Below are 20986 nucleotides of genomic sequence, written 5' to 3' on the forward strand. Positions count from 1 at the left end.
CGGGCAATAAATGCGAGCCTAGCCAGCGCCACCCACCCACATCCCATAAATCATTTTTTATAATCTCAGCATGGCGTTGGGTGGCAGCAGGAGTCTGGATAATAGACTTTCATCTTTAGGCTAAGGCAGCTGAGGGATGAAATGAGACTCGGGTACTGGGCCCAGGAGCTGCTGACATATCAAGAGTTTATGAGACCCTAGTATATCCAAACTTAACAAGATGCTGACATGGAGTGAATACACATATACATAAATAAGAGTCCATGACATATTTACAAGTTACAAGTTGGTCGTGAAATGATTTAAAATGGTTTTCCACAGAATCAATAAATTTCTTAGATATCCAGTTCCCCTGCTGTAAAACTCACAATGTTGGTCATCGCTCAGTGTGGCATGGCGATGTGTGACTCAGTCTTGATTGCAATGTGTGTTCATGTGCGAATGCATTAGTTAGAAATGGATAGTTAATAGATAGTTAAATATTTGTGTCTTTGTAAATCTGCGTATATTTCTCTTGCCAGGATATGTGTGTATGTCTGAGTGCCTGGACTTAACTGTTGGTCTCAGTAAATGTGCACTGAGATATGAATCTTCATGACCTTGAATGAGACTGAACATGTGGACTAAATATCTAGTTGGATGTTTAAATGTACTATGTATGCATTGCCATTGATCTATGGACAGATTAGATTTGAAAGATTAAATGTAAGGTTAAGTGGTCCCTTTGCCAAACATGTCTGTTCTGTCCATGTGTGGCCCACAGTGTACTGTCACTTGCCGCTTCAATCCTCTGCCCCATTCCCACTTTGGCCTCTGTCCCAATGAAAATCAACAGAAACTCAAGGAGCACTGGGTGGGATTCTCTGTCGAGCGACGCTGGAATCGCGAGGCATGACCAGGCGGAGAATCGCGCATCAGCGAGGTTAGTTGTGGCTTTAAAAATCAGGAAACAGGCACACTGGTTGCTGAGGGAGAGGGAGGAGGTAGGTTAAAATAATCTTTATTAGTGTCACAAGTAGACTTACATTAACACTGCAAGGAAGTTACTGTGAAAATCCCCTCGTCACCACATTCCGGCGCCTGTTCGGGTACACTGAGGGAGAATTCAGAATGTCCAATTCACCTAACAACCACATCTTTCGGGACATGTGGGAGAAAAGCGGAGCACCCAGAGGAAACCCACGCAGACACGGGGAGAATGTGCAGACTCTGCACAGACAGTGACCCAAGCTGGGAATCGAACCAACCTTGGGCTGGTGGTCCTGCCGCTGGCATGACTCGCTTTGCGGGGAGAGTGGGATGTTTTATCCAGGGCCGAGGGGTGTGGTGGGGGGGGGGGGGGGGTGACCAGGGGATGGGCTGTGGGATTCGGGTGTCCCCTCGGGACCAGGTGTCCGGGAATGGACCGCCATTGCTGTGGCCTGCAATGCAGCCATCTTGCTGCGCGCCCCTCTGATTGCCCACCATGGCCGTGCATATGGCCATATGGGTACACCCATCTCAACAGACCATATGGGTACACCCACCTCAACCCCCAACCCCTCCCTTCAACTCCACCACACCAAACCCCACCCACCCAAGTGGAATACCCACAGTAGCCCCTACAGGAGGGTGCCGGACGGGGTTCGTGAGTGTGCCACTGGCATGGGTAGCACCAGCCACCAGCACCCCTGCTGGCAGGGTTGGGTGCTGGGGCCAGATGCCCTCACGTTGCCTGCCACCAACAGGACCAGGAGTGCAATGCAGAGGGCAGAGTGCCAGGTGGAATGGCCGGGAGTGGGTGTGGGGATGGGGATGGGGAAGGAGGGAGGGGGGAGGAGCGGTACATATGAGAGCATGGACTGTACTGCAGGCCATGGCCACCGTGTAGCCTGTTGGACCTGGTTGGGCACGGGGGTAGCACCATGCTAACATGTCTGCCTTTCACCCGCTGAAGACAATGGATTTGAGAATCCAAACAGGAAAGGCTGCCATCTGCCTTGCTGCTGCAGCCCTGGGGGATGCACTGAGGCTGTCCGAGCAGGAGCTGCTCTGGGAAGACTCTGCAGGCACAGAGCTTGCCGCAGAGGAACTGGAGCCAGCCGTTGAGGATGAGAGCCGGCCGCCCAACAAGCCCAGCGGGAGGTGGGAAGAAGGCGTCAGCCAGCGCCCAGGCAATGCATTCGACGATCGCAACCATGACCCCTTGCAACTGGACCAAGTTTTTGAGCGCCGCTGCAATGTCCAGGTGGCCCTTGTACATAGCTGCCTGTGACAGGGCTGGCCTGTCAAGTTCCTTGGCCACTGCCCGCACAGAGTTCCCCTGGCCTTGGACCTCCTTGACCCATGGCCGATACCTTCGCCAACCCCCCCTCCCCCACCAGGCCTCCATCGCGGACACCATTCGTACAATGTTGGCCTGGGCAGCTCACATGGGCCGGGATTCACCAATATCACGGCCAAGTGTTGTCGTCGGCATCAAAAGAGGCCGATTAGCACAGATTCTCAGGTCGCCAGAGAATCAGCGGCCCGGCGTCGGAGCGGCATGGCGGGATTCTCACGCCCCCCCCCCAACAATTCTCCGACCCGGCGCGGGCTCGGAGAATCACCGCCTCCAGTCCCTGCAGGTGGTTGGACTCCTCCAACTGCATCTGCAGGCGCGTGATGGTACCTGACCAGCCCTGAATTACTCCCCGGCTCTGTGTCTACATCTCCTGCATCGATGGGACCGCCCTTTCCAGAAGCCTGAAACCCATCTGTTGCCAGCTGGTCCCTGGGGTCGGGCCGTCCTCCAATTGTCCACCACTCGAGGCTTTGTCCCTCCCCCTGATGTCCAACTGCACCTGTGTGGTGCGCACCAGGTAGTGCCCCAGGAGCCTCTTTACTCTCATGCCCAACCGAGGTAAGTGTCTCGGATGTTGGAGGGTGTTGAAGACTGCTGTGACAGAAAGTCAGTGTCTTCCCCAGGCTGGTGCTGTGTCACAGGCTGGTGTTTGCCGTCCGGTGTCACCAAGTCCTTCAACGTGTCCTGGAGTTGTGGCCGGTGGCGGGAGTTGCCAAAAGTGCCCGCCTTGTTGCCAGGTGATCTTGCAAGACACAAGTCATGACGCATGGTTGGATCGCGGGTTAGGCTGGTGGAGGAGTGGTGTGGTGGTGGGGAGGTGGGATGGTGGTTGCGCTACCTGCGCCGTAGTGACACCGCTACTCAGCGGGGCTCACTTGGTTCCCCGATGCCGACCTCCGCCTCAGCAACTGCCCTCTCTCCGGGCCCACCGATCAGGTCCAGTGCCCGACACTCTGCAACAGTGAGGGGGCCGCAGGTCCTGCAGGCCCCCTCCAGTCTCATCTCTCTCCCTGCGGTTGGTGCGCCGCTTTCTCCGGGGGGAGGGGAGGTGCGGCGAGACAAAGCATGCACAGTGTTAGGTAATCAGTTGCGGGTGAGCAGCTGGTGGCCTTTGTAACCAGGGCACTTGGCCATGGAGGGTGATATGGCTGTTGGCATGTGGTGCAGAGTGGTGTGAGAGCAGACTGCCGGCATATGGAGGTCTGTCGCCCTCCAGGTGGGGTAGGGGGTGGTTACGGTTGTGTGGGACGATGGTTAGTGCCAGGGACACGGTACTGGTTATTCATCCTGGCCACCATGAGGAGGTCGGGCAGCTTTTTACTGGCTGGCTGGTCTTGGCGGTGGGGCCCACAGCACTCAAGGCCTCTGTCTCCTACCCGGTTTATGTCTGTGGGGAGTGGAGTTCAGCTCATCAGCCTCTCGAGTGCCTATCCTGACCCCGCGAACTGTGCTGACAATGTTTCCTGAACCCTGGGTGCCAACCTAGTTCTATCTTCCACCAGACCCCTGGGCTGATGTCTGTTCTGCTTTGCTAGCTTTCCGTGCCAGGTGTTTTACTTAACTATTCCCCTTCAGCTCTTCTCTCACACTCTGTCATCCAAATGTCCTTTATTTCTTTGCTTTCTCTCAATTCTTTCCTACATGAAGCACTTCAACCATGTCAGCACGTATTTCTAGCCATCTTGTCTTTTTTAAATCTGTGTGTGATTGTTACATACTTTTCCCTGTCCTTCCCCAGCTCCCTCCCCCCCACCCCCCACACACCCACGCACCCTCCACTAACATCATGAACACCCCATCCTACTTTTACTTATTCTGCTTCCCTTTAAATTTCAACTCACCTGTAATACCTGTCAGTTCTGAGAAAAATGGTGGGATTTAATCCCTGCCTCATCCTGCCACATCCTGCCGTCCTGATCCCCACCCCCCACCATTGCTGAGCCTGTAGCCTGGCTCCGGTGAACCCCACACACGTCCAAGTCCGATTTCAGTCACCATTGGGAACTGGCTGCTGTACCAGCAGTGGACATAGCTCCAGGTGGCGCTGCTGGGGCTAAAGAGCCGCTGGCCACCTGATTAGCCAGTAGCTATCTGATGGCCGTAAGCTCAGCCCAGGAATTGCCGGCCTTGCGGAGGCTGTCTGACCCTCGGCTTTTCGGTGGAGGCGTTTGTCCCCCACCTCCATGTAAAATTCTACCTATGTTCTCGTTTAACTTTTAATGCTGGTAGTTATCCAGTGTTAGGAGTTGATCTTGCAGAAAATTGTCTTCAATTTGAGGGATCGACTGTTTTCTAACCTGTCAATGATATATGCTGTGGAACTTGCTGCCGCATGATGCAAGCTGAGGCGAGTAGCATAAGCACGTTTAAGGTGAAGCTAGGTGAGTGCATGAGGGAGAAATAAATTAAAGGATATTTTGATAAAGTTAGATGAAGTAAGGTAGGCCTAAATTTTTACAAAGCACAAACTCTAGGTTGGGCCAGTTGGGTTGAATGGTCTGGTTCTCTGCTGCAAATTCTACAAAACTGCCCTGACTGCTTTCTGAATTATTCATGTTGTGGTTCAGGCAGTTCAGTTGAAGGTTGGGATGGGTTGTGTGATTTACTGTCTGACCACCATAAGAAAGGATTGTACGAGACATAGCTGATATGAAATATTGAAGCAACCTCTGTATCTCAATGCATTGCCAATGTAGTATTTGCTGCTCTGAAAGCAATCACAGTTCCCCGTGTTTTTAATCAGTCGGTGGAAAATGTAGTGTTCAATGGTTTGTTTCATCTGTGCTTGATTGTGTTGCCTAAAATGCGTTAGTTAGTCTTAAATTCCCTGATTATTTCGCCCAGATTTTTTAAGCGTAGAAAGCTGTGAACAATAATGAACTGGGCAAGATTTCCCTCCTGTTTTAAAATATACCTCTGTAGCTCCTTAGTTTATTTCTTGAATATGAAAAATTAGGATTACCAATTGGCCCTCTCTAATAAAACGAGTTCTGGCCACGACCTGCTTCACATTGATTTTATTTGTCATTGCTGTGAAGATAATTTCAGTGGAGAATACTTGACTGAGCCATGCCAGGTGATGTCATTCAGGCTGCTGTTGCTGAATTGGTAAATTGAGCTTTGTGAACTGTGGACTTATCAATCAGAAAAAAATACTTTTTATTCTTTACTATCTTTTTCCCTGCAGAATCAGTGCTGAGTTTTGTAGATGACATTGCCTCTGGATCCAAGACTCCCTGTGTGATGTTGGGAAAAGTTCCAGACAAGGTGTCAAACTCAATATCTTTGATAATCAGATGCCTGGAGCCTGACACTACATATATGTAAGTAGATATTCAGCACAACCTAACAAGCGCTTATTTCATAGAATGATCTGAGAAAGGGCGAGAGGACTTTATCTTGCACCATGACTCGCTGTTAAATGGGTTGGCGTACGCCTCTTTCATCTCCAACATTTGAAGACTTTCCCGACCAATGTGATAACGATCCTTTGAAAACTGTTGGTTGTAAAGATTTTCCATGGACTAAGTCTGGGAAATCTCAACAGACAGTCATGATAGAGGGGCTCTTTTGCTGCTAAATTACTCGTCCTATCCAAAAAAGGTCATGGGACGAACCAAAGTGGGACATGGAAAATGTCAACGTAATAAAGCTTGCTTTTTTTGTATTTAGGCTTTGAGTTTAGGAGAGTAGTCAGGGGTTCCAATGGGGTTAGATATAGAAATTAGGGGTTTGGGGGGAGTTAGAACTATAATTACCTGAGAGTTAGCAGTAGTTTAACAATTCTTCCAGGAGTGTCGGAGACATAAATTAGGAGATGGGAACATGCAACGAGACCTGGGTGTCCTCGTATACCAGTCATTGAAGGTGAGCATGCAGGTGCAGCAGGCAGTAAAGAAGACAAATGATATGCTGGCCTTCATTGCGAGAGGATTTGAATACAGGAGCAGGGATGTCTTGCTGCAATTATACAGGGCCTTGGTGAGACCACACCTAGAATATTGTGTGCAATTTTGACCTCCTTATGTGAGGAAGGATGTTCTGGCTATAGAGGGAGTGCACCAAAGGTTTACCAGACTGATTCCTGGGGTGGCAGGACTGATATACAAGGAGAGATTGAGTCAGTTAAGATTGTATTCGCTGGAGTACAGAAGAATGAGGGGGGATCTCATAGAAACCTATAAAATTCTAACAGGACTGGACAGAGTAGATGCCGAAAGGATGTTCCTGATGGCGGGTGTGCCAGAACCAGGGGTCACAGTCTGAGGATACGGGGTAGACGATTTAGGACAAAGGTGAAGAGTAATTTCTTCACTGAGAAAGTGGTGAGCCTGTGGAATCCATTACCACAGGAAGTAGTTGAGTCTAAAACATTGTATGATTTCAAGAAGCAATTAGATATAGTAGTTAGGGTGAAGGGAATCAAAGGATAAGGGGGGAAAAGCGGGATTAGACTATTGAGTTGGATTATCAGCCATGATCATAATGAATGGCGGAGCGGGCTTGAAGGGCTGAATGGCCTCCTCCTATTTTGTCTATGTATCTTTGTTTCTATTCGAAGTCTCTGATTTAAATCAGAGTTTTGCTTGGCTTCAGGTGCAGGATAATTGCATACCGGATCCTGAAACTTCCTGGGTAATTTCCGTGCAGTCCTTACGTCGGGACCTCTGGGGTATCCTCCAGCACATCTTCTGGGGTACCTCCAGGGTACGATCCCCTGGGGAATTGGAAGTTCTGAGCCACTGAGTTGTATCAAATTATCATATTGTAGGAATTTAAAGACGGCAGCACACTTCTCCCTTCTCCGGTACAAACACAGCCTTATCAGTCATAGTATGAATAAAATTTGAATTGTTCTTTTCCCGATCTTTTTGGAATTGAGTTGATAAACTGAAGATTCCCTTTATCCAATTAAACTTTTATATTCTACTTTCTAGCATACACATTAAGAGAAAAGACATTGAAATTGGCCTGATTAAGTATACAACATGTGTTGAACGGCGCAAAACGGATTGGTTAATGCTGGTGTCTCACCTTGTCGGCATTTTGTAGGTGATATATTGGATGCAAAAAACGTCATTCGGTTGTCCTGTTTGACCCTGAGCTGAGCGCGTGACCCCACATCCTCTGCACTATTAAGATCACCTATTTCCAATTTCCACCTCTGTGAAATCGTCTGTCTCCATCTTTGCCTCAGCCCGTGCTGCTGAGACCCTCAACCACATTTTTGTTAGATCTAGGCTGCCACTCATCTTGTGTCATCCAGAAACTGAACTCGCCCAAAATTCTGCTGCCCATATCTTATTGCACACCAAATCCCTTCACTCTCCCCCCACAGTGCTCTTAAGACAATGTCTTGAATTTGAAATTCACATCCTGATATTCAAATTCATCCATCTCTGTAACCTCCTCCAACCCTAAAACCTTACGAAAACTCCATATTCTTTCAACTCTGTCCTCTTGCATCTCTGATTACCATTGCCCCACCATTGGTGGCTGTGCCTTCAGGTCCCCTAAACTACTCTGACCTTCCATCTTTGTTTCCCCATATACAATGCTCTGTAAAATCATAGAATCATAGAATTTACAGTGCAGAAGGAGGCCATTCGGCCCATCGAGTCTGCACCGGCCCTTGGAAAGAGCACCCCTCTTGAGCCCCACGCCTCCACCCTATCCCCTTTATCCCCGTAACCCAGTAACCCCACATAACCTTTTTGAACATGAAGGGCAATTTAGAATGGTCAATCCACCGAACCTGCACATCTTTGGACTGTGGGAGGAAACCGGAGCACCCGGACGAAACCCACGCACACACGGGGAGAAAGTGCAGACTCTGCACAGACAGTGACCCAAGCAGGGAATCGAAACTGGGACCCTGGAGCTGTGAAGCAACTATGCTAAACACTGTGCAACCGTGTTGCCCTATCGACCTCTTTGACCAAGCTGCTGATCATCTTTCCTAATGTTGTCGTGTTTGGCTCACAGTTAAATGGGAGTGGAGAGAGAGGTGTGGTGATGGAGGCATGGTCAATTCATTGCAACAGTGGATGTTACAGGCTGATTTGAGAGAGTTGTTTCATGCGCCACTTCAATAAAACTTCACAGCTTGAGATCGTGAAAGGCACTATATAAAAGTCTTGTTTTCCTTTAATAAAAACAGGTAACACTGAAAAAACTCAACAGGTCGTGGAGCATCTTGGGAGAGGGGAACAGAGTTAATGCTTCAAATCCATTTATCCAACATTTTTATTTTTTATTTCAATGCTTTTATTTCTGATTTTCAGCATCTGCTGTATCTTGCTTTTACGTTTGTTTTTTCTTTCTTGGTTGAGCCAAAGAAGCATTTCTGTATTGTAACTTCTCTGGCCAGGATTTCCCTCCCACCCTGCCGCCCCCATGGCAGATTTTCGATCAGAGGATGTGGGCTACCAATGGCTGGCGCGGGATCTTCCAGTTCTGCCGAAGGCAGTGGCTATTAACATTGCTCGCTGGTCACCGAGGAACCCGCCGGCCAATGGCAATCCGTCTCTGGAACATCCACCGCGACGGGAGGCGGAATATCCCAGCCTCTGTCATTCACACTTGAGCTTAAAATATCTATGGATAAATGTGGACATGAGTTATGGATGCAAGAGCTTTCAGAATTAACCAACACCTCCCACTTCCTGTCGCCGAACCAATTTCCAGTTCAGTTGCCTGAAATGCCATTATTTCATTTAATTTTAACTGCATTTTGTAACCAGCATATATTGATTTGAATCTATTGCTGGTGGTCTGGACTCTGGTGCAGTGCGTTGGATTTTATGCCTACCAACCCTTCTAACCACGCTGTATCTGATTATATTCTGGTGCTGAGGAGGTTCGCATGAGTAGCTCGATCATCTAAAAAGTGCAATAATCGTAGAGGTGACTCTTGAAGTGAATCAAAATCCTGAATTGCCACCTGTTTTGGAGAAAAAACTTGTGGCTGGATTCTCCCAAAATGGGACTATGTCTCCACGCTGGCGTAAAACCGCTGGCGTTTCACTCCCAAGTTTCCAATAAAAAAGATTAGTCGATTCACTCACCTGCAGGGGGCTAGCAGGGACAGAGAGTGATTCACGCCGTTTGGCTGTGGAAACGGGCCCCTGCACTTCCGTTCTGGATCTGCGCATGCTCACGGCGACGGCCACCAGCGGCCGCGCCGAGCGCCATGGCGGACTCGGACCGCGGAGGCAGCTCAAAAATGTAGGCCTCATCCCGATTGGTCGCGCACCCGAAGATCGGTCCAGCCCGATCTGTCCCCCTGAGTCCGCAGCCACCATGCGAAGTTCCTGAACGGTGATAGGTGGTTAGAACCATGCCATCAGGAACTCGGCCGGTTGGGAGAACTCCGCGAACACGCCGATTGACAGGTCGCGGAGAATCGCCAGATTGGCGCCGGGCCCAATTTCGGCGTGAAAGTTGATTCTTTGTCCCTGTGCCAAACGGGATTTCGGCACGGGGCTGCGGAGAAACCAGCCCCTGGTTTTCCCAGCGGTGTTAAAATTCAGCCAAGCCATATTTCTTAAAGCTTTAAAGGGGTTCCAAATTAGTCTTATTGGGCTCAAAACATTTTCTGTTGGGTTCAGGATTATAATGATTAAAGGATCCTCATTTCTAGTGACTTCTGTTTGGAGTTGAATGTAGCTGTCCCGGCCAGCAAGTTATCTCTTTAAGCTCTCGGAGTATTGGAGTGGATATGCACTGAGAAGGAATATTGCAGATTTCAATTTGACCTGGTCTATCTGTAGCGCACAAAGACTCCGTGAGACGAATAGAGTGAAATCGATGAGGCTTAAGCGTGTCTTTTCCCCCGCAACTCGATAGTAAACTGGCCTGCGGGGGAAGACTCCGGCTTCTTATACTCCGCCTTCAGGGCGGAGCTTGAGGTCAACGGCCAACCAGGACCCGGGATCTGTCAGCCAATGACATTAGGGCTTCCAGTCCCACATGACCCCCAATACATACTACCACATTCACCCCTTGTCAAAAATGAACCCGGCGGGGTGATGCTTCGTATGGTGGTAAGGGTTTACAGGGCTGGTCCTGGGAGGACAAAACATTCACATGGCAATACAGTATTGGACAATTTCGTCCTGTTGCAACTATTTACAGAGGGTATAGGAAGAAAAGCAAAATGTCCTTGTGAACAGCCCATATTTGTTTTACATCGACGCCACGAGTCGGTCGGGCGGTCTGGTCGTCCGTGTCGATCGCCTCGGCCCCGGCGGTGGTGGTGGTGCTTGTACCAGTGTTGTCGCCTCCAGGAGCCGTACGGTTTCAGCTCGGGCTTGATTCTTGGTCGGTGCTGAGGGGAGGGGAACCAATCCTCCTGGGAAGGGGGCGGTCGCGGGGTGCGGCGGTGGCAGGAAGGGGGGGGTTGGGTTGATGGTGTCGGGGGGGTGTGCGTGTTGCCGGCGGGCGCCAGATCCCGCAGGGAGACCGTGTCCTGTCGGCCGTCGGGGTACTCCACGTAGGCGTACTGGGGGTTCGCGTGGAGGAGGTGAACCCTTTCGACCAACGGGTCCGCCTTATGTGCCCGCACATGCTTTCGGAGCAGGATGGGTCCTGGGGCCGCCAGCCAGGTCGGCAGCGACGTTCCAGAGGAGGACCTCCTAGGGAAGACAAGGAGACGCTCATGAGGCGTTTGATTAGTGCTCGTACATAATAACGACCGGATGGAATGGAGAGCGTCCGGGAGGATCACCTGCCACCGTGAAACTGGGAGGTCCCTGGACCGTAGGGCCAGTAGGACGGCCTTCCAGACCGTGCCGTTCTCCCTTTCTACTTGCCCGTTCCCCCGGGGGTTGTAGCTGGTCGTCCTGCTTGAGGCTATGCCCTTGCTGAGCAGGAACTGGCGCAGCTCGTCACTCATGAAAGAGGACCCCCTGTCGCTGTGGACGTATGCGTGTAACCGAACAGTGTGAAGATGCTGTTCAGGGCTTTAATGACTGTGGCCGCGGTCATGTCAGAACAGGGAATGGCAAAAGGGAAGCGGGAGTATTCGTCCACTACATTAAGAAAATATGCGTTGCGGTCGGTGGAGGGAAGGGGCCCTTTGAAACGAGACTGAGGCGTTCAAAGGGGCGGGAAGCCTTAATCAGGTGCGCTCCACCTGGCCTGAAAAAATGCGGCTTGCATTCCGCGCAGATGTGGCAGTCCCTTGTGACTGTACGAACCTCCTCTAAAGAGTATGGAAGATTGCGGGACTTGATGAAGTGGTAAAACCGAGTGACCCCCGGGTGGCAGAGGTCCTCGTGGAGGGTTTGGAGGCGGTTAATTTGTGCGTTGGCACATGTGCCGTGGGATAGGGCATCGGACGGCTCGTTCAGCTTTGCGGGACGATACAAAATCTCATAGTTGAAGGTGGAGAGCTCGATCCTCCACCTTAAGATTTTGTCGTTTTTGATTTTGCCCCGCTGTGCACTATCGAACATGAAGGCTACCGACCGTTGGTCCTTGAGGAGAGTGAATCTCCTGCCGGCCAGGTAATGCCTCCAATGTCGCACAGCTTCCACTATGGCTTGGGCTTCCTTTTCTACTGAAGAGTGGCGGATTTCTGAGGCGTGGAGGGTCCGGGAGAAAAAGGCCACAGGTCTGCCCGCTTGGTTAAGGGTGGCCGCTAGAGCTACGTCGGAGGCGTCGCTCTCGACCTGGAAGGGGAGGGACTCGTCGATGGCGCGCATCGTGACCTTTGCGATATCCGCTTTGATGCGGCTGAAGGCCTGGCAAGCCTCTGTCGACAGAGGGAAGGTCGTGGTCTGTATTAGGGGGCGGGCCTTGTCTGCGTACTGGAGGACCCACTGGGCGTAGTACGAAAAGAACCCCAAACAGCGTTTCAGGGCTTTTGGGCAGTGCGGGAGGGGAAATTCCATGAGTGCGCGCATACGTTCGGGGTCGGGGCCTATTATCCCATTGCGCACTACGTAGCCCAGAATGGCTAGCCGGTCGGTGCTAAAAACGCACTTGTCCTCGTTGTACGTGAGGTTCAAGGCTTTGGCGGTCTGGAGGAATTTTTGGAGGTTGGTGTCGTGGTCCTGCTGATCATGGCCGCAGATGGTTACATTGTCGAGATACGGGAACGTGGCCCACAACCCATGTTGATCAACCATTCGGTCCATCTCTCGTTGGAAGACCGAGACCCCGTTTGTGACGCCAAAAGGGACCCGTAGGAAATGGTATAATCGCCCGTCTGCCTCGAAGGCTGTGTACTTGCGGTCACGTGGGCGGATGGGGAGCTGATGGTAGGCGGACTTGAGGTCCACGGTGGAGAAAACTTTATATTGGGCAATCCGATTGACCATGTCGGATATGCGGGGGAGAGGGTACGCGTCTAGTTGTGTGTACCTGTTGATGGTCTGGCTATAGTCAATGACCATCCTTTGTTTCTCCCCTGTCTTCACTACTACCACCTGCGCTCTCCAGGGACTATTGCTGGCCTGGATTATGCCCTCCTTTAGTAGCCGCTGGACTTCGGACCGAATGAAGGTCCGGTCCTGGGCGCTGTACCGTCTGCTCCTAGTGGCGACGGGTTTGCAATCCGGGGTGAGGTTCGCAAACAAGGACGGGGGTTGCACCTTGAGGGTTGCGAGGCCGCAGATAGTGAGTGGGGGTATGGGGCCGCCGAATTTGAATGTAAGGCTCTGTAGATTGCATTGGAAATCTAATCCCAGCAAGGTGGGGGCACAGAGTTGGGGAAGGACGTTTAGTTTGTAGTTTTTGAACTCCCTCCCCTGCACCGTTAGGGTAACTATGCAGAATCCCTGGATCTGTACGGAGTGGGATCCTGCAGCTAGGCAAATCTTTTGTGCGCTGGGATAGGTGGTCAAGGAACAGCGTCTTACCGTGTCGGGGTGTATAAAGCTTTCCGTGCTCCCAGAGTCGACTAGGCATGGCGTCTCGTGGCCGTTTATTAGTACCGTTGTCGTCGTCGTCTGGAGTGTCCGGGGCCGAGCTTGATCGAGCGTAATCGAAACGAGCCGTGGTTGTAGTAGTGGAGTGGGGTCCGTTGTTGCCGTCCAAGATGGCGTCGGGGATGAACAAAATGGCCGCACCATACATCGCACGTGGCTGAGGGGTCACAAGATGGCGGCGGGGGTGGACAAAATGGCCGCCCCCATGCGTCGTACAGGTCTGGGACGGTCCAAGATGGCGGCGCCCCTCCTCCCCTCGTGGTGGCCGGGACCCAAAATGGCGGCGTCTGCGGGTCGCACATCGGCGCCCCTCCTCCCCTCGTGGTGGCCGGCACCCAAAATGGCGGCGTCTGCGGGTCGCACATGGTGTGCTGGGGGGCTGGGGAGCGCTAGGACCGCGAGCGCTAGGACCGCGCGGAGCTCCCTCACCGGGGACAGCGGTGGTCGGGGCCCAAGTAGGTGGCGCCGGCGGGTCGGGCGCGGGGTGGGGGTTAGGGTGGCGTTAGGGATGCGGAAAACTCCCTCCTCTCCGTGGAGAGTGTTGGCCGGGACCAAAGCGGTAGCGCCGGCGGCGGGTCATACATGGGCTGCGGGGAGGGGGGGGTTGGGGAGCGTAGGCGGCGTGCAGGGCTCCCAGTTCTCCCGGGACCGCGGTGGTCGGGACCCAGAGCGGCTGCGCCTGCGGGTCGTACATGGCGTGCTGGGGGGGTTGGGGCGCGTAAACGGCTTGCAGGGCTCCCTGTGCTCCCGGGACGGCGGCGACCTCGCGGGACCGGCACACAACCGCATAATGGCCCTTTTTCCCGCAGCTTTTGCAGATAGCTGCGCGGGCCGGGCAGCGCTGTCGGGGGTGTTTCGCCTGGCCGCAGAAATAACAGCGGGCGCCCCCGGTGCGACTCGGCGTTTGGACCGCGCAAGCCTGTGGGGTGTCCCGGGGGGGGGTAGGGGGTTTGCCGCGACGGGTACGTACGGGGCCCAATGGGTTGCCGCGCGGTCGGGGCCGTAGGCGCGGGCATTACGCGCGGCCACGTCTAGGGAGGCTGCTAGGGCCCGTGCCTCTGAGAGTCCTAGCGACTCGTTTTCTAGAAGTCTTTGGCGGATTTGGGAGGATTGCATAACTGCCACAAAAGCATCGCGCATTAACATGTCCGTGTGTTCGTTTGCGTTCACCGACGGGCAGCTGCAGGCTCGTCCCAAAATCAGCAGCGCGGCGTAGAACTCGTCCATCGATTCTCCGGGAGCTTGCCGTCTCGTCGCGAGCTGGTAGCGAGCGTAGATTTGGTTAACAGGGCGGACATAGAGACTTTTCAGTGCTGCAAACGCCGTCTGGAAATCGTCCGAGTCTTCGATGAGGGAGAAAATCTCCATGCTCACCCTCGAGTGCAGGACCTGCAGTTTTTGGTCTTCTGAGACTCGGCCGGTGGTCGTTCTGAGGTAGGCCTCGAAACAAGTCTGCCAGTGCTTGAAGGCTGCTGCCGCGTTCACTGCGTGGGGGCTGATCCTCAGGCATTCCGGAATGATCCTGAGCTCCATAGTCCTTTTTTTTAGGCACGCTTAATAAATTGTAGCGCACAAAGACTCCGTGAGACGAATAGAGTGAAGTCGATGAGGCTATATTCAGCGTGTCTGTTCCCCCACAGCTCGATAGTAAACTGGCCTGCGGGGGAAGACTCCGGCTTCTTATACTCCGCCTTCAGGGCGGAGCTTGAGGTCAACGGCCAACCAGGACCCGGGATCTGTCAGCCAATGACATTAGGGCTTCCAGTCCCATATGACCCCCAATACATACTACCACACTATCCCAGAGTTTGGTCAGTTCGATGTAACATCAGGAAGAATTATTTTTTGACACCAAGGGTCGTGTAATTCTGGAACTAAAGGCTGTGCATGCTGGTGGCCAGTTCATTGGAAATTTCAAGACGAAGTCTGATCGATTTATTTTCAGTTCAGGCATATGGAGCAAAGCTGGAAAAATGGATTTAAGATACAGATCTAACATTGTGATTGAGCTGGTTGGGGGCACTCCCATTATTATGAGGTTGGCTGGTTTACTGAAGAGATGGGACACCTCCTTTTTCCACATTTCTATTGCATTTACACAGGACGTAATTCTGATTAGTTGAAATCCTGAACACCCCAAAAATTGAGGACTGGAATTTTGGACTGCCTTTGAAAACCCTGAGGCAATAACATATTCTGGGCGGATGAAACAAGCTGAGGGTCGCACTTCCATCCCGTACTGAGAGGAAGTGCCCCCTTCACAATCGGATTGGCTGGCAGCTTTAGCAGTCCCAGCAATCCCAGCCCTCAATAGTGGGCACTACTGGATCTGCAAGGGGGCTCATGGAGACTGGGGAAACACATCAGACCCAAATAAGTCCTGAGCCTTTTGGGTAGGGAGGGTTTGCGAACCCTTGGGTGAGGGGGTTGGGGGGGTTGGGGGGGGGGGGGGAGTTGGGAAGTAGTGAGAAGATAGAACAGGTTGGGCTTTAGAGGCCAGGTTGGGGGGGGGGGTTGGGGGGAGAATACAAAGGGGGAGGTGTCCCCGATACGCACAGGACACCCCACAAACTATGTGCTTCCCCTTCCTTCCGATCTTTTCAACAAAGTTCTTTTAAAAAAACAGCCTCCCCACTCTCAACCACATGTCACTGACCAGCTTGTTATGGCAATCGAGGCCGATTGAGGGAAAGTGGATAATCTACATGCATCATTGTAATCTTATAATAAGTGGGCCAGAATTAGCCACTTAAGGCCCTCAAGTAAGGGTGGTTGGGCTAATGGGTATCTTACCCACCTAGTAGACGAGGTCAAGGCTGGGCAGGAACATGATGGGCTAGCCACCCAATATATTTTACATGACCCCTTCCCCCACCGAAAACACACCCAGCAGGTGGGGGAGGGGTCATAAAAACCTGCCCCAGCAATCATGCACGGTATAGATTTCCATTTGCATTGTTGCCACTTCCTGAGACAACTGCCCTGTCTGCTTGCCTTGCCTATACAAGGCATGTTTGTCGCAACCTAAACCAGTATTTATTCATGATCTGGAGGAATGCTATAGTGTCCTCATTAGACTCTCCAGATACTGAAGACCCTGAATGACTGTCACATCTGCTCCTGTGTATGCTCCTGTGTATGCTTGAAAGTGTTTAGGATATGACTAAAGATCAACCAAGGGACATGCGCAACACTTTATGTCCATAGCAGGGAGGGAGTCACTAAGTCTGGTGACGAGTGTCCACGTGCATCTTGGAGTTCAGGCTGATAGGTGGGCTTCTTTCTCTGTTGATGGCACTATTTCACTGGGAGAAATCTGTCTAGACTATTGAGAATTTCCACATGTTTACATATTTTTCTTGTTAATGTGCCCTTTGTTGCATTTAAAATTCAACTCTGTTCTACTCTTGCATCACCTTCTCACACATAGGTTTTGCCCCAGTGAAATCCTTTCTGATGGTCTTTCAACTAACAGGCCAATCAAAACTGCTGTCTCAGATAATTTCATTGCATAGGGTGTTGTAAATATTATAGATTACCCTTCTTGCTTTAAGGACATAAAAGTTACGAGCTGCAGTTGATTATATCATCCTTCCAACTGTTTTGCCATTCAACAAGCCCATGATCAATCATCTTCATTAACTCCACCTTCCTACACCATCCACACACCGCTTTATTCCCTATTAACCGCTGTCTTGAATACACTTACTGACTCAGCATCCATAACTCTCTGGGGTGAGAATTCCAAAAATTCACAAGCCTTTAAGTGACAACATTTTCTCCTCGTCTCAGTACAAGGTAGCAGACCCCTTAATCTGAGTCGGTGACCTTTGTTCTAGGTTCCTCAGCCAGCAGAAACTCTTCCTCAGCATCTACCCTGTTAAGTATTTGACGTTTCAATGAGGCCACCTCTCATTCTTCTAAACTCCAAGGAATTTGGGTCTATTCTACCCATTCGCTCCTCATGGGACAATGCTCTCATCCGTTGTACTCCCTTTAGGGCAAGTGTATATTTCCTTTGATAAGGAGACCAAAAATGCAAACAGTACTCCAGGTGTGGTCTCACCAATGTACTGTACAATTGGAGTACGACTTTCTCATACTCCAATCCCCTTGTAACAAATGCTAACATGTCGTTTGCCTCCCTAATTAATTGTTGTACCTGCATGTTACCATTCTGCGATTCACCTGGAGCCAGGGAAGTATTTGAAAACAAAGATGAAAATTAAGTAGTGATGATCCTGGACCAGACCCCGAAGAATCTGGAAAGAATCAGTTGGGGACTGGTGTTACGATCCTTGGTCGGATACTGAAACATGGGGGAGAGATTGAGTTCGGAACCGACAATGTTTTGTATAAAGTAAAGGTTGAGCTTCAAGTCACCCGCTTTTGGAATAAAGCTGCAAGATTTCACAGGTTTTGAACAGACAAAAACAAAATTTACGATACAAGTTCAGAAAGCTAAAACAATTCACAATATCTATTTTATACTCTAACATTCAAGGTTAGTTCACATGAGGTACCTGTGGTCCAGTGCCCATCAGAAATCAGACGCAGTCAAGACAGGCCCTAAGGATTTCTCAAGAACCCACCAAGACTTCGAGACACATGAGTCATCAAATCCTAATAAAACTCTGTCTGCTTCATAAGGCATCCCCATTCTGTACTGTTAAAGATCTAACCTCGGAACTCTCTCAAAGCCTCTCCAACGCGGACTGCCTCAACTATTGTTCATTTCCCAGGGATTCAATCTCAGCTCCTGAGAATACATTTCTCTGGATTTCTGAATCTGCACTCCAGCCTGGTGTAATTTCAGCTCTCCTGGTCTTCACCAAGCCTCACTATCTGGAGCCTGCCAACTCAGCTCCTCAGAGCTAACAACAGCAGATCAGCTGTGCGCTGCGAGCCTTTTAAAAACATTTTATTTATTCCTATCTCAGGCTTACTAAGCTGATGCACGGAGTAGATGGGCAAGCCTTCAGACCATCTCTTTGCTCCAAACACCAGTGCAATTCATGGTCCACAGACAAGGGATATGCCATATCCAAGCTGACAAGGACTGGCATTACACCTGATCTCACGCTTCATCTTCCGCTTGATCTGAGCCTAAAGGACATATGGTAGTCAAGGAGGAGTCCAGAAAGGAAAGTCAAAAATGGAGTATTTTCAACCCTTGGTTGAGGAAAAGTATACACAAGCAACAGTCCAAGTCCCAGCCAGGACTAATCTGGAACCCCAGCTCCTACCTGGGCAGGTTTTATCCTGTGGAATTAACGGACCCGCTGAAGGGCCTCCACCCCTCAACGAGGGAGCTCGTACTCCACTAGGCCCATGGGGGGATTAATTGGGCCACCCCCCATCTGGTGGTCTCGTGGGGTCACAAAAGGCCAAGAATCAATTTTTACGACAGGGGGTGGTGAGTGTCTGGAATGAGCTGCCAGAGGCAGTAGTAGAGGCGGATACAATTTTGTCTGTTAAAAAGAATTGAGACAGTTATGTGGGAAAGCTGGGTATAGAGGGTTATGGGCCAAATGCGGGCAATTGGGACTAGCTTAGTGGTACAAACTGGGCAGCATGGACAAGTTGGGCCGAAGGGCCTGTTTTCATGCTGTAAACTTCTATGACTCTATGCTCCTGACTAACTGTGACTGATTAAAATTGACTCACCCTTCAACTACTCTTCACTGACCTTTGAACTGATCTGGGTGGCCGACAACTCACTCCCATAGGGTCCCATCCTTGTTATAAGGCAGGAACCAAATAGCAGCATTGGAATATGCTGTACCTTGGATATTACAAACTCCGCAGGGAGACAGATAAATGGATTGAATAAACAGCAGTAACTTTTGCTTAAAGTGGACAAAGTTTGAAATTCAAGACACGTGCTAAGAGAATAAAACCACAAATTTCCAGGGTTCTGAGTGACAAAAATAAACTTTCCTACACAAAGAAAGATCAAACAATTTACAATATCTATCTTGTACTCTAATATTCAGGATTAATATGAGGTACATGTGAATTAACAGGCAAACTGTGGTCGAACCCACCACACTGAATAGTAAATGGCACTTGTGACGGAGACAGATTCCATGGATTTCTCAGTAGCCCACTCAGAGCTCAGTAATACTGTGAGTTAAACAATCTCATTGACGTTCTAGCTCTCGCACAAGGGATTCCAATCTCCAACTTCAAGGATCGCGCCTTGGAATTTTCTCCAAAAGTGATTCCGACTCACATGGTATCACCAGGCTCTGTTTCCCTGAATTCCTGAGTATGCGGCACAGTAGCACAGTGGGTAGATTCCTGGCTTGGGTCACTGTCTGTGAGAAGTCTGCATGTCCTCCACATGTCTGCGTGGGTTTCCTCCAGGTGCTCCAGTTTCCTCCCACAGTCCAAAGGTGTGCGGGTTAGGTGAATTGGCCATGCTACATTGCCCTTCATGTCCGAAAAGGTTAGGTGGGGTTACTGGGTTATGGGGATAGGGTGGAGATGTAGGCTTAAGTAGGGTGCTCTTTTCAAGGGCCGATGCAGACTTGATTGGCTGAATGGCCTCCTTCTGCACTGTAAATTCCATGATTCGATGCACTCAAACACTCAAGCTGTCTCACGTGCAAGTCGTGAAGGCAGCTGGCCATTTAAGTCATCAGCTGCCACCACTGAAGTGGAGTTTTTGAAAGTCAGGAGTGTGAAACCTAGTGCGTGCAGATGGGGCAAGAAGAATTCTGAACTTGATGGATGCATTCGAATAACCAGAATACCCCTTTGGAGAGGCAAGGTATCCCTTTGAATAAAATTCCAGGACACCTATTGGAGAGGTAAAGGCACCCTTTGGAATTGTTAAAAGTGAACATGATGTTCATATCTTAACCCCAGAAAACTCATTGGAACTGTCAAACAGTCAGATAAATGTTCAGTTGTCAGGGAACAATTGAAGAGCTGTTCAGCTGTCAAGGAACTATTGAATTTGCCTAGGAAGTGTTTAAGTGGCCAGGATGTATTAAAACTGTCCAGGAAGTGTTGAAGATATCACAGCTGTCCAGGAAATGTTAAAGCTATCAAAGTTGTCCAGGAAGTGTGCTATCAAAGCTGTCAAGGCTGTCCAAGGATACCAGGTGAGATAGCATGGAGATAATAATGGAAAAGGATGGTGCGTGGTGGCATGGGTTTATATGAGGTGACACTGAGTCGGTATGGGGCAATGGGAATTGGTAAATAAATACTAAGTTGCCATAAGGGGTATGGGGGACAAAGGTGATTTGGGTAGAGGGGCGCTAAGTTGACATGGGGTATGGGGATGGGTACAAGCATTGGTTGACAATGAGGGTGTGAGAGGTCGTGGAGATGGAGATGGGTGAGGACATGGGTTGGCATAGGTTGACATGGATGGGCCATAGTGAGTGTACTTGGGTGGGAGAGGGTGAGGATGAGGGCTGGACAGATTTTACTGTTTCATTATTTTTTATTTAAACACAGTGCCAGAGCATAGAAGCAGGCCCTGCATCAAACCCGCCTCTGCACCCCGCAGCCTCCACCGTTGTTCCGGGATCACTTGCCCTGTCTCCCATTTCAACCTACCCTCGACCAAAAATTCGACCTGTGGGTGGCCATTCCTAAAGGTCCCTGGAATCTGAAAAATCTGAACCTTAATCTTTCCTTGAAGAAAAGATGTAATTCAACGACCGACATCAATGCTACATAATCCCTCAAATCCTCGTGACCCAACAGTTCA

At 50.5% G+C, this 20986-nt stretch overlaps 1 protein-coding gene across 4 annotated transcripts in view; it reads left to right on the plus strand.

Annotated features, from left to right (window-relative positions):
- Nucleotides 1-20986, plus strand: part of astn1 (astrotactin 1) — a 4064875-nt gene that overhangs the window by 3985212 nt on the left and 58677 nt on the right. For all 4 annotated transcript variants that reach the window (XM_072511608.1, XM_072511609.1, XM_072511610.1 and 1 more), the window contains one exon: nt 5511-5646. In XM_072511608.1, coding sequence (XP_072367709.1) covers nt 5511-5646 — 136 coding nt within the window. The remainder of the gene's footprint in view (nt 1-5510; nt 5647-20986) is intronic.

The sequence above is a fragment of the Scyliorhinus torazame genome, chromosome 7, assembly GCF_047496885.1.
Source record: "Scyliorhinus torazame isolate Kashiwa2021f chromosome 7, sScyTor2.1, whole genome shotgun sequence".
Taxonomy (NCBI): Eukaryota; Metazoa; Chordata; class Chondrichthyes; order Carcharhiniformes; family Scyliorhinidae; genus Scyliorhinus; species Scyliorhinus torazame.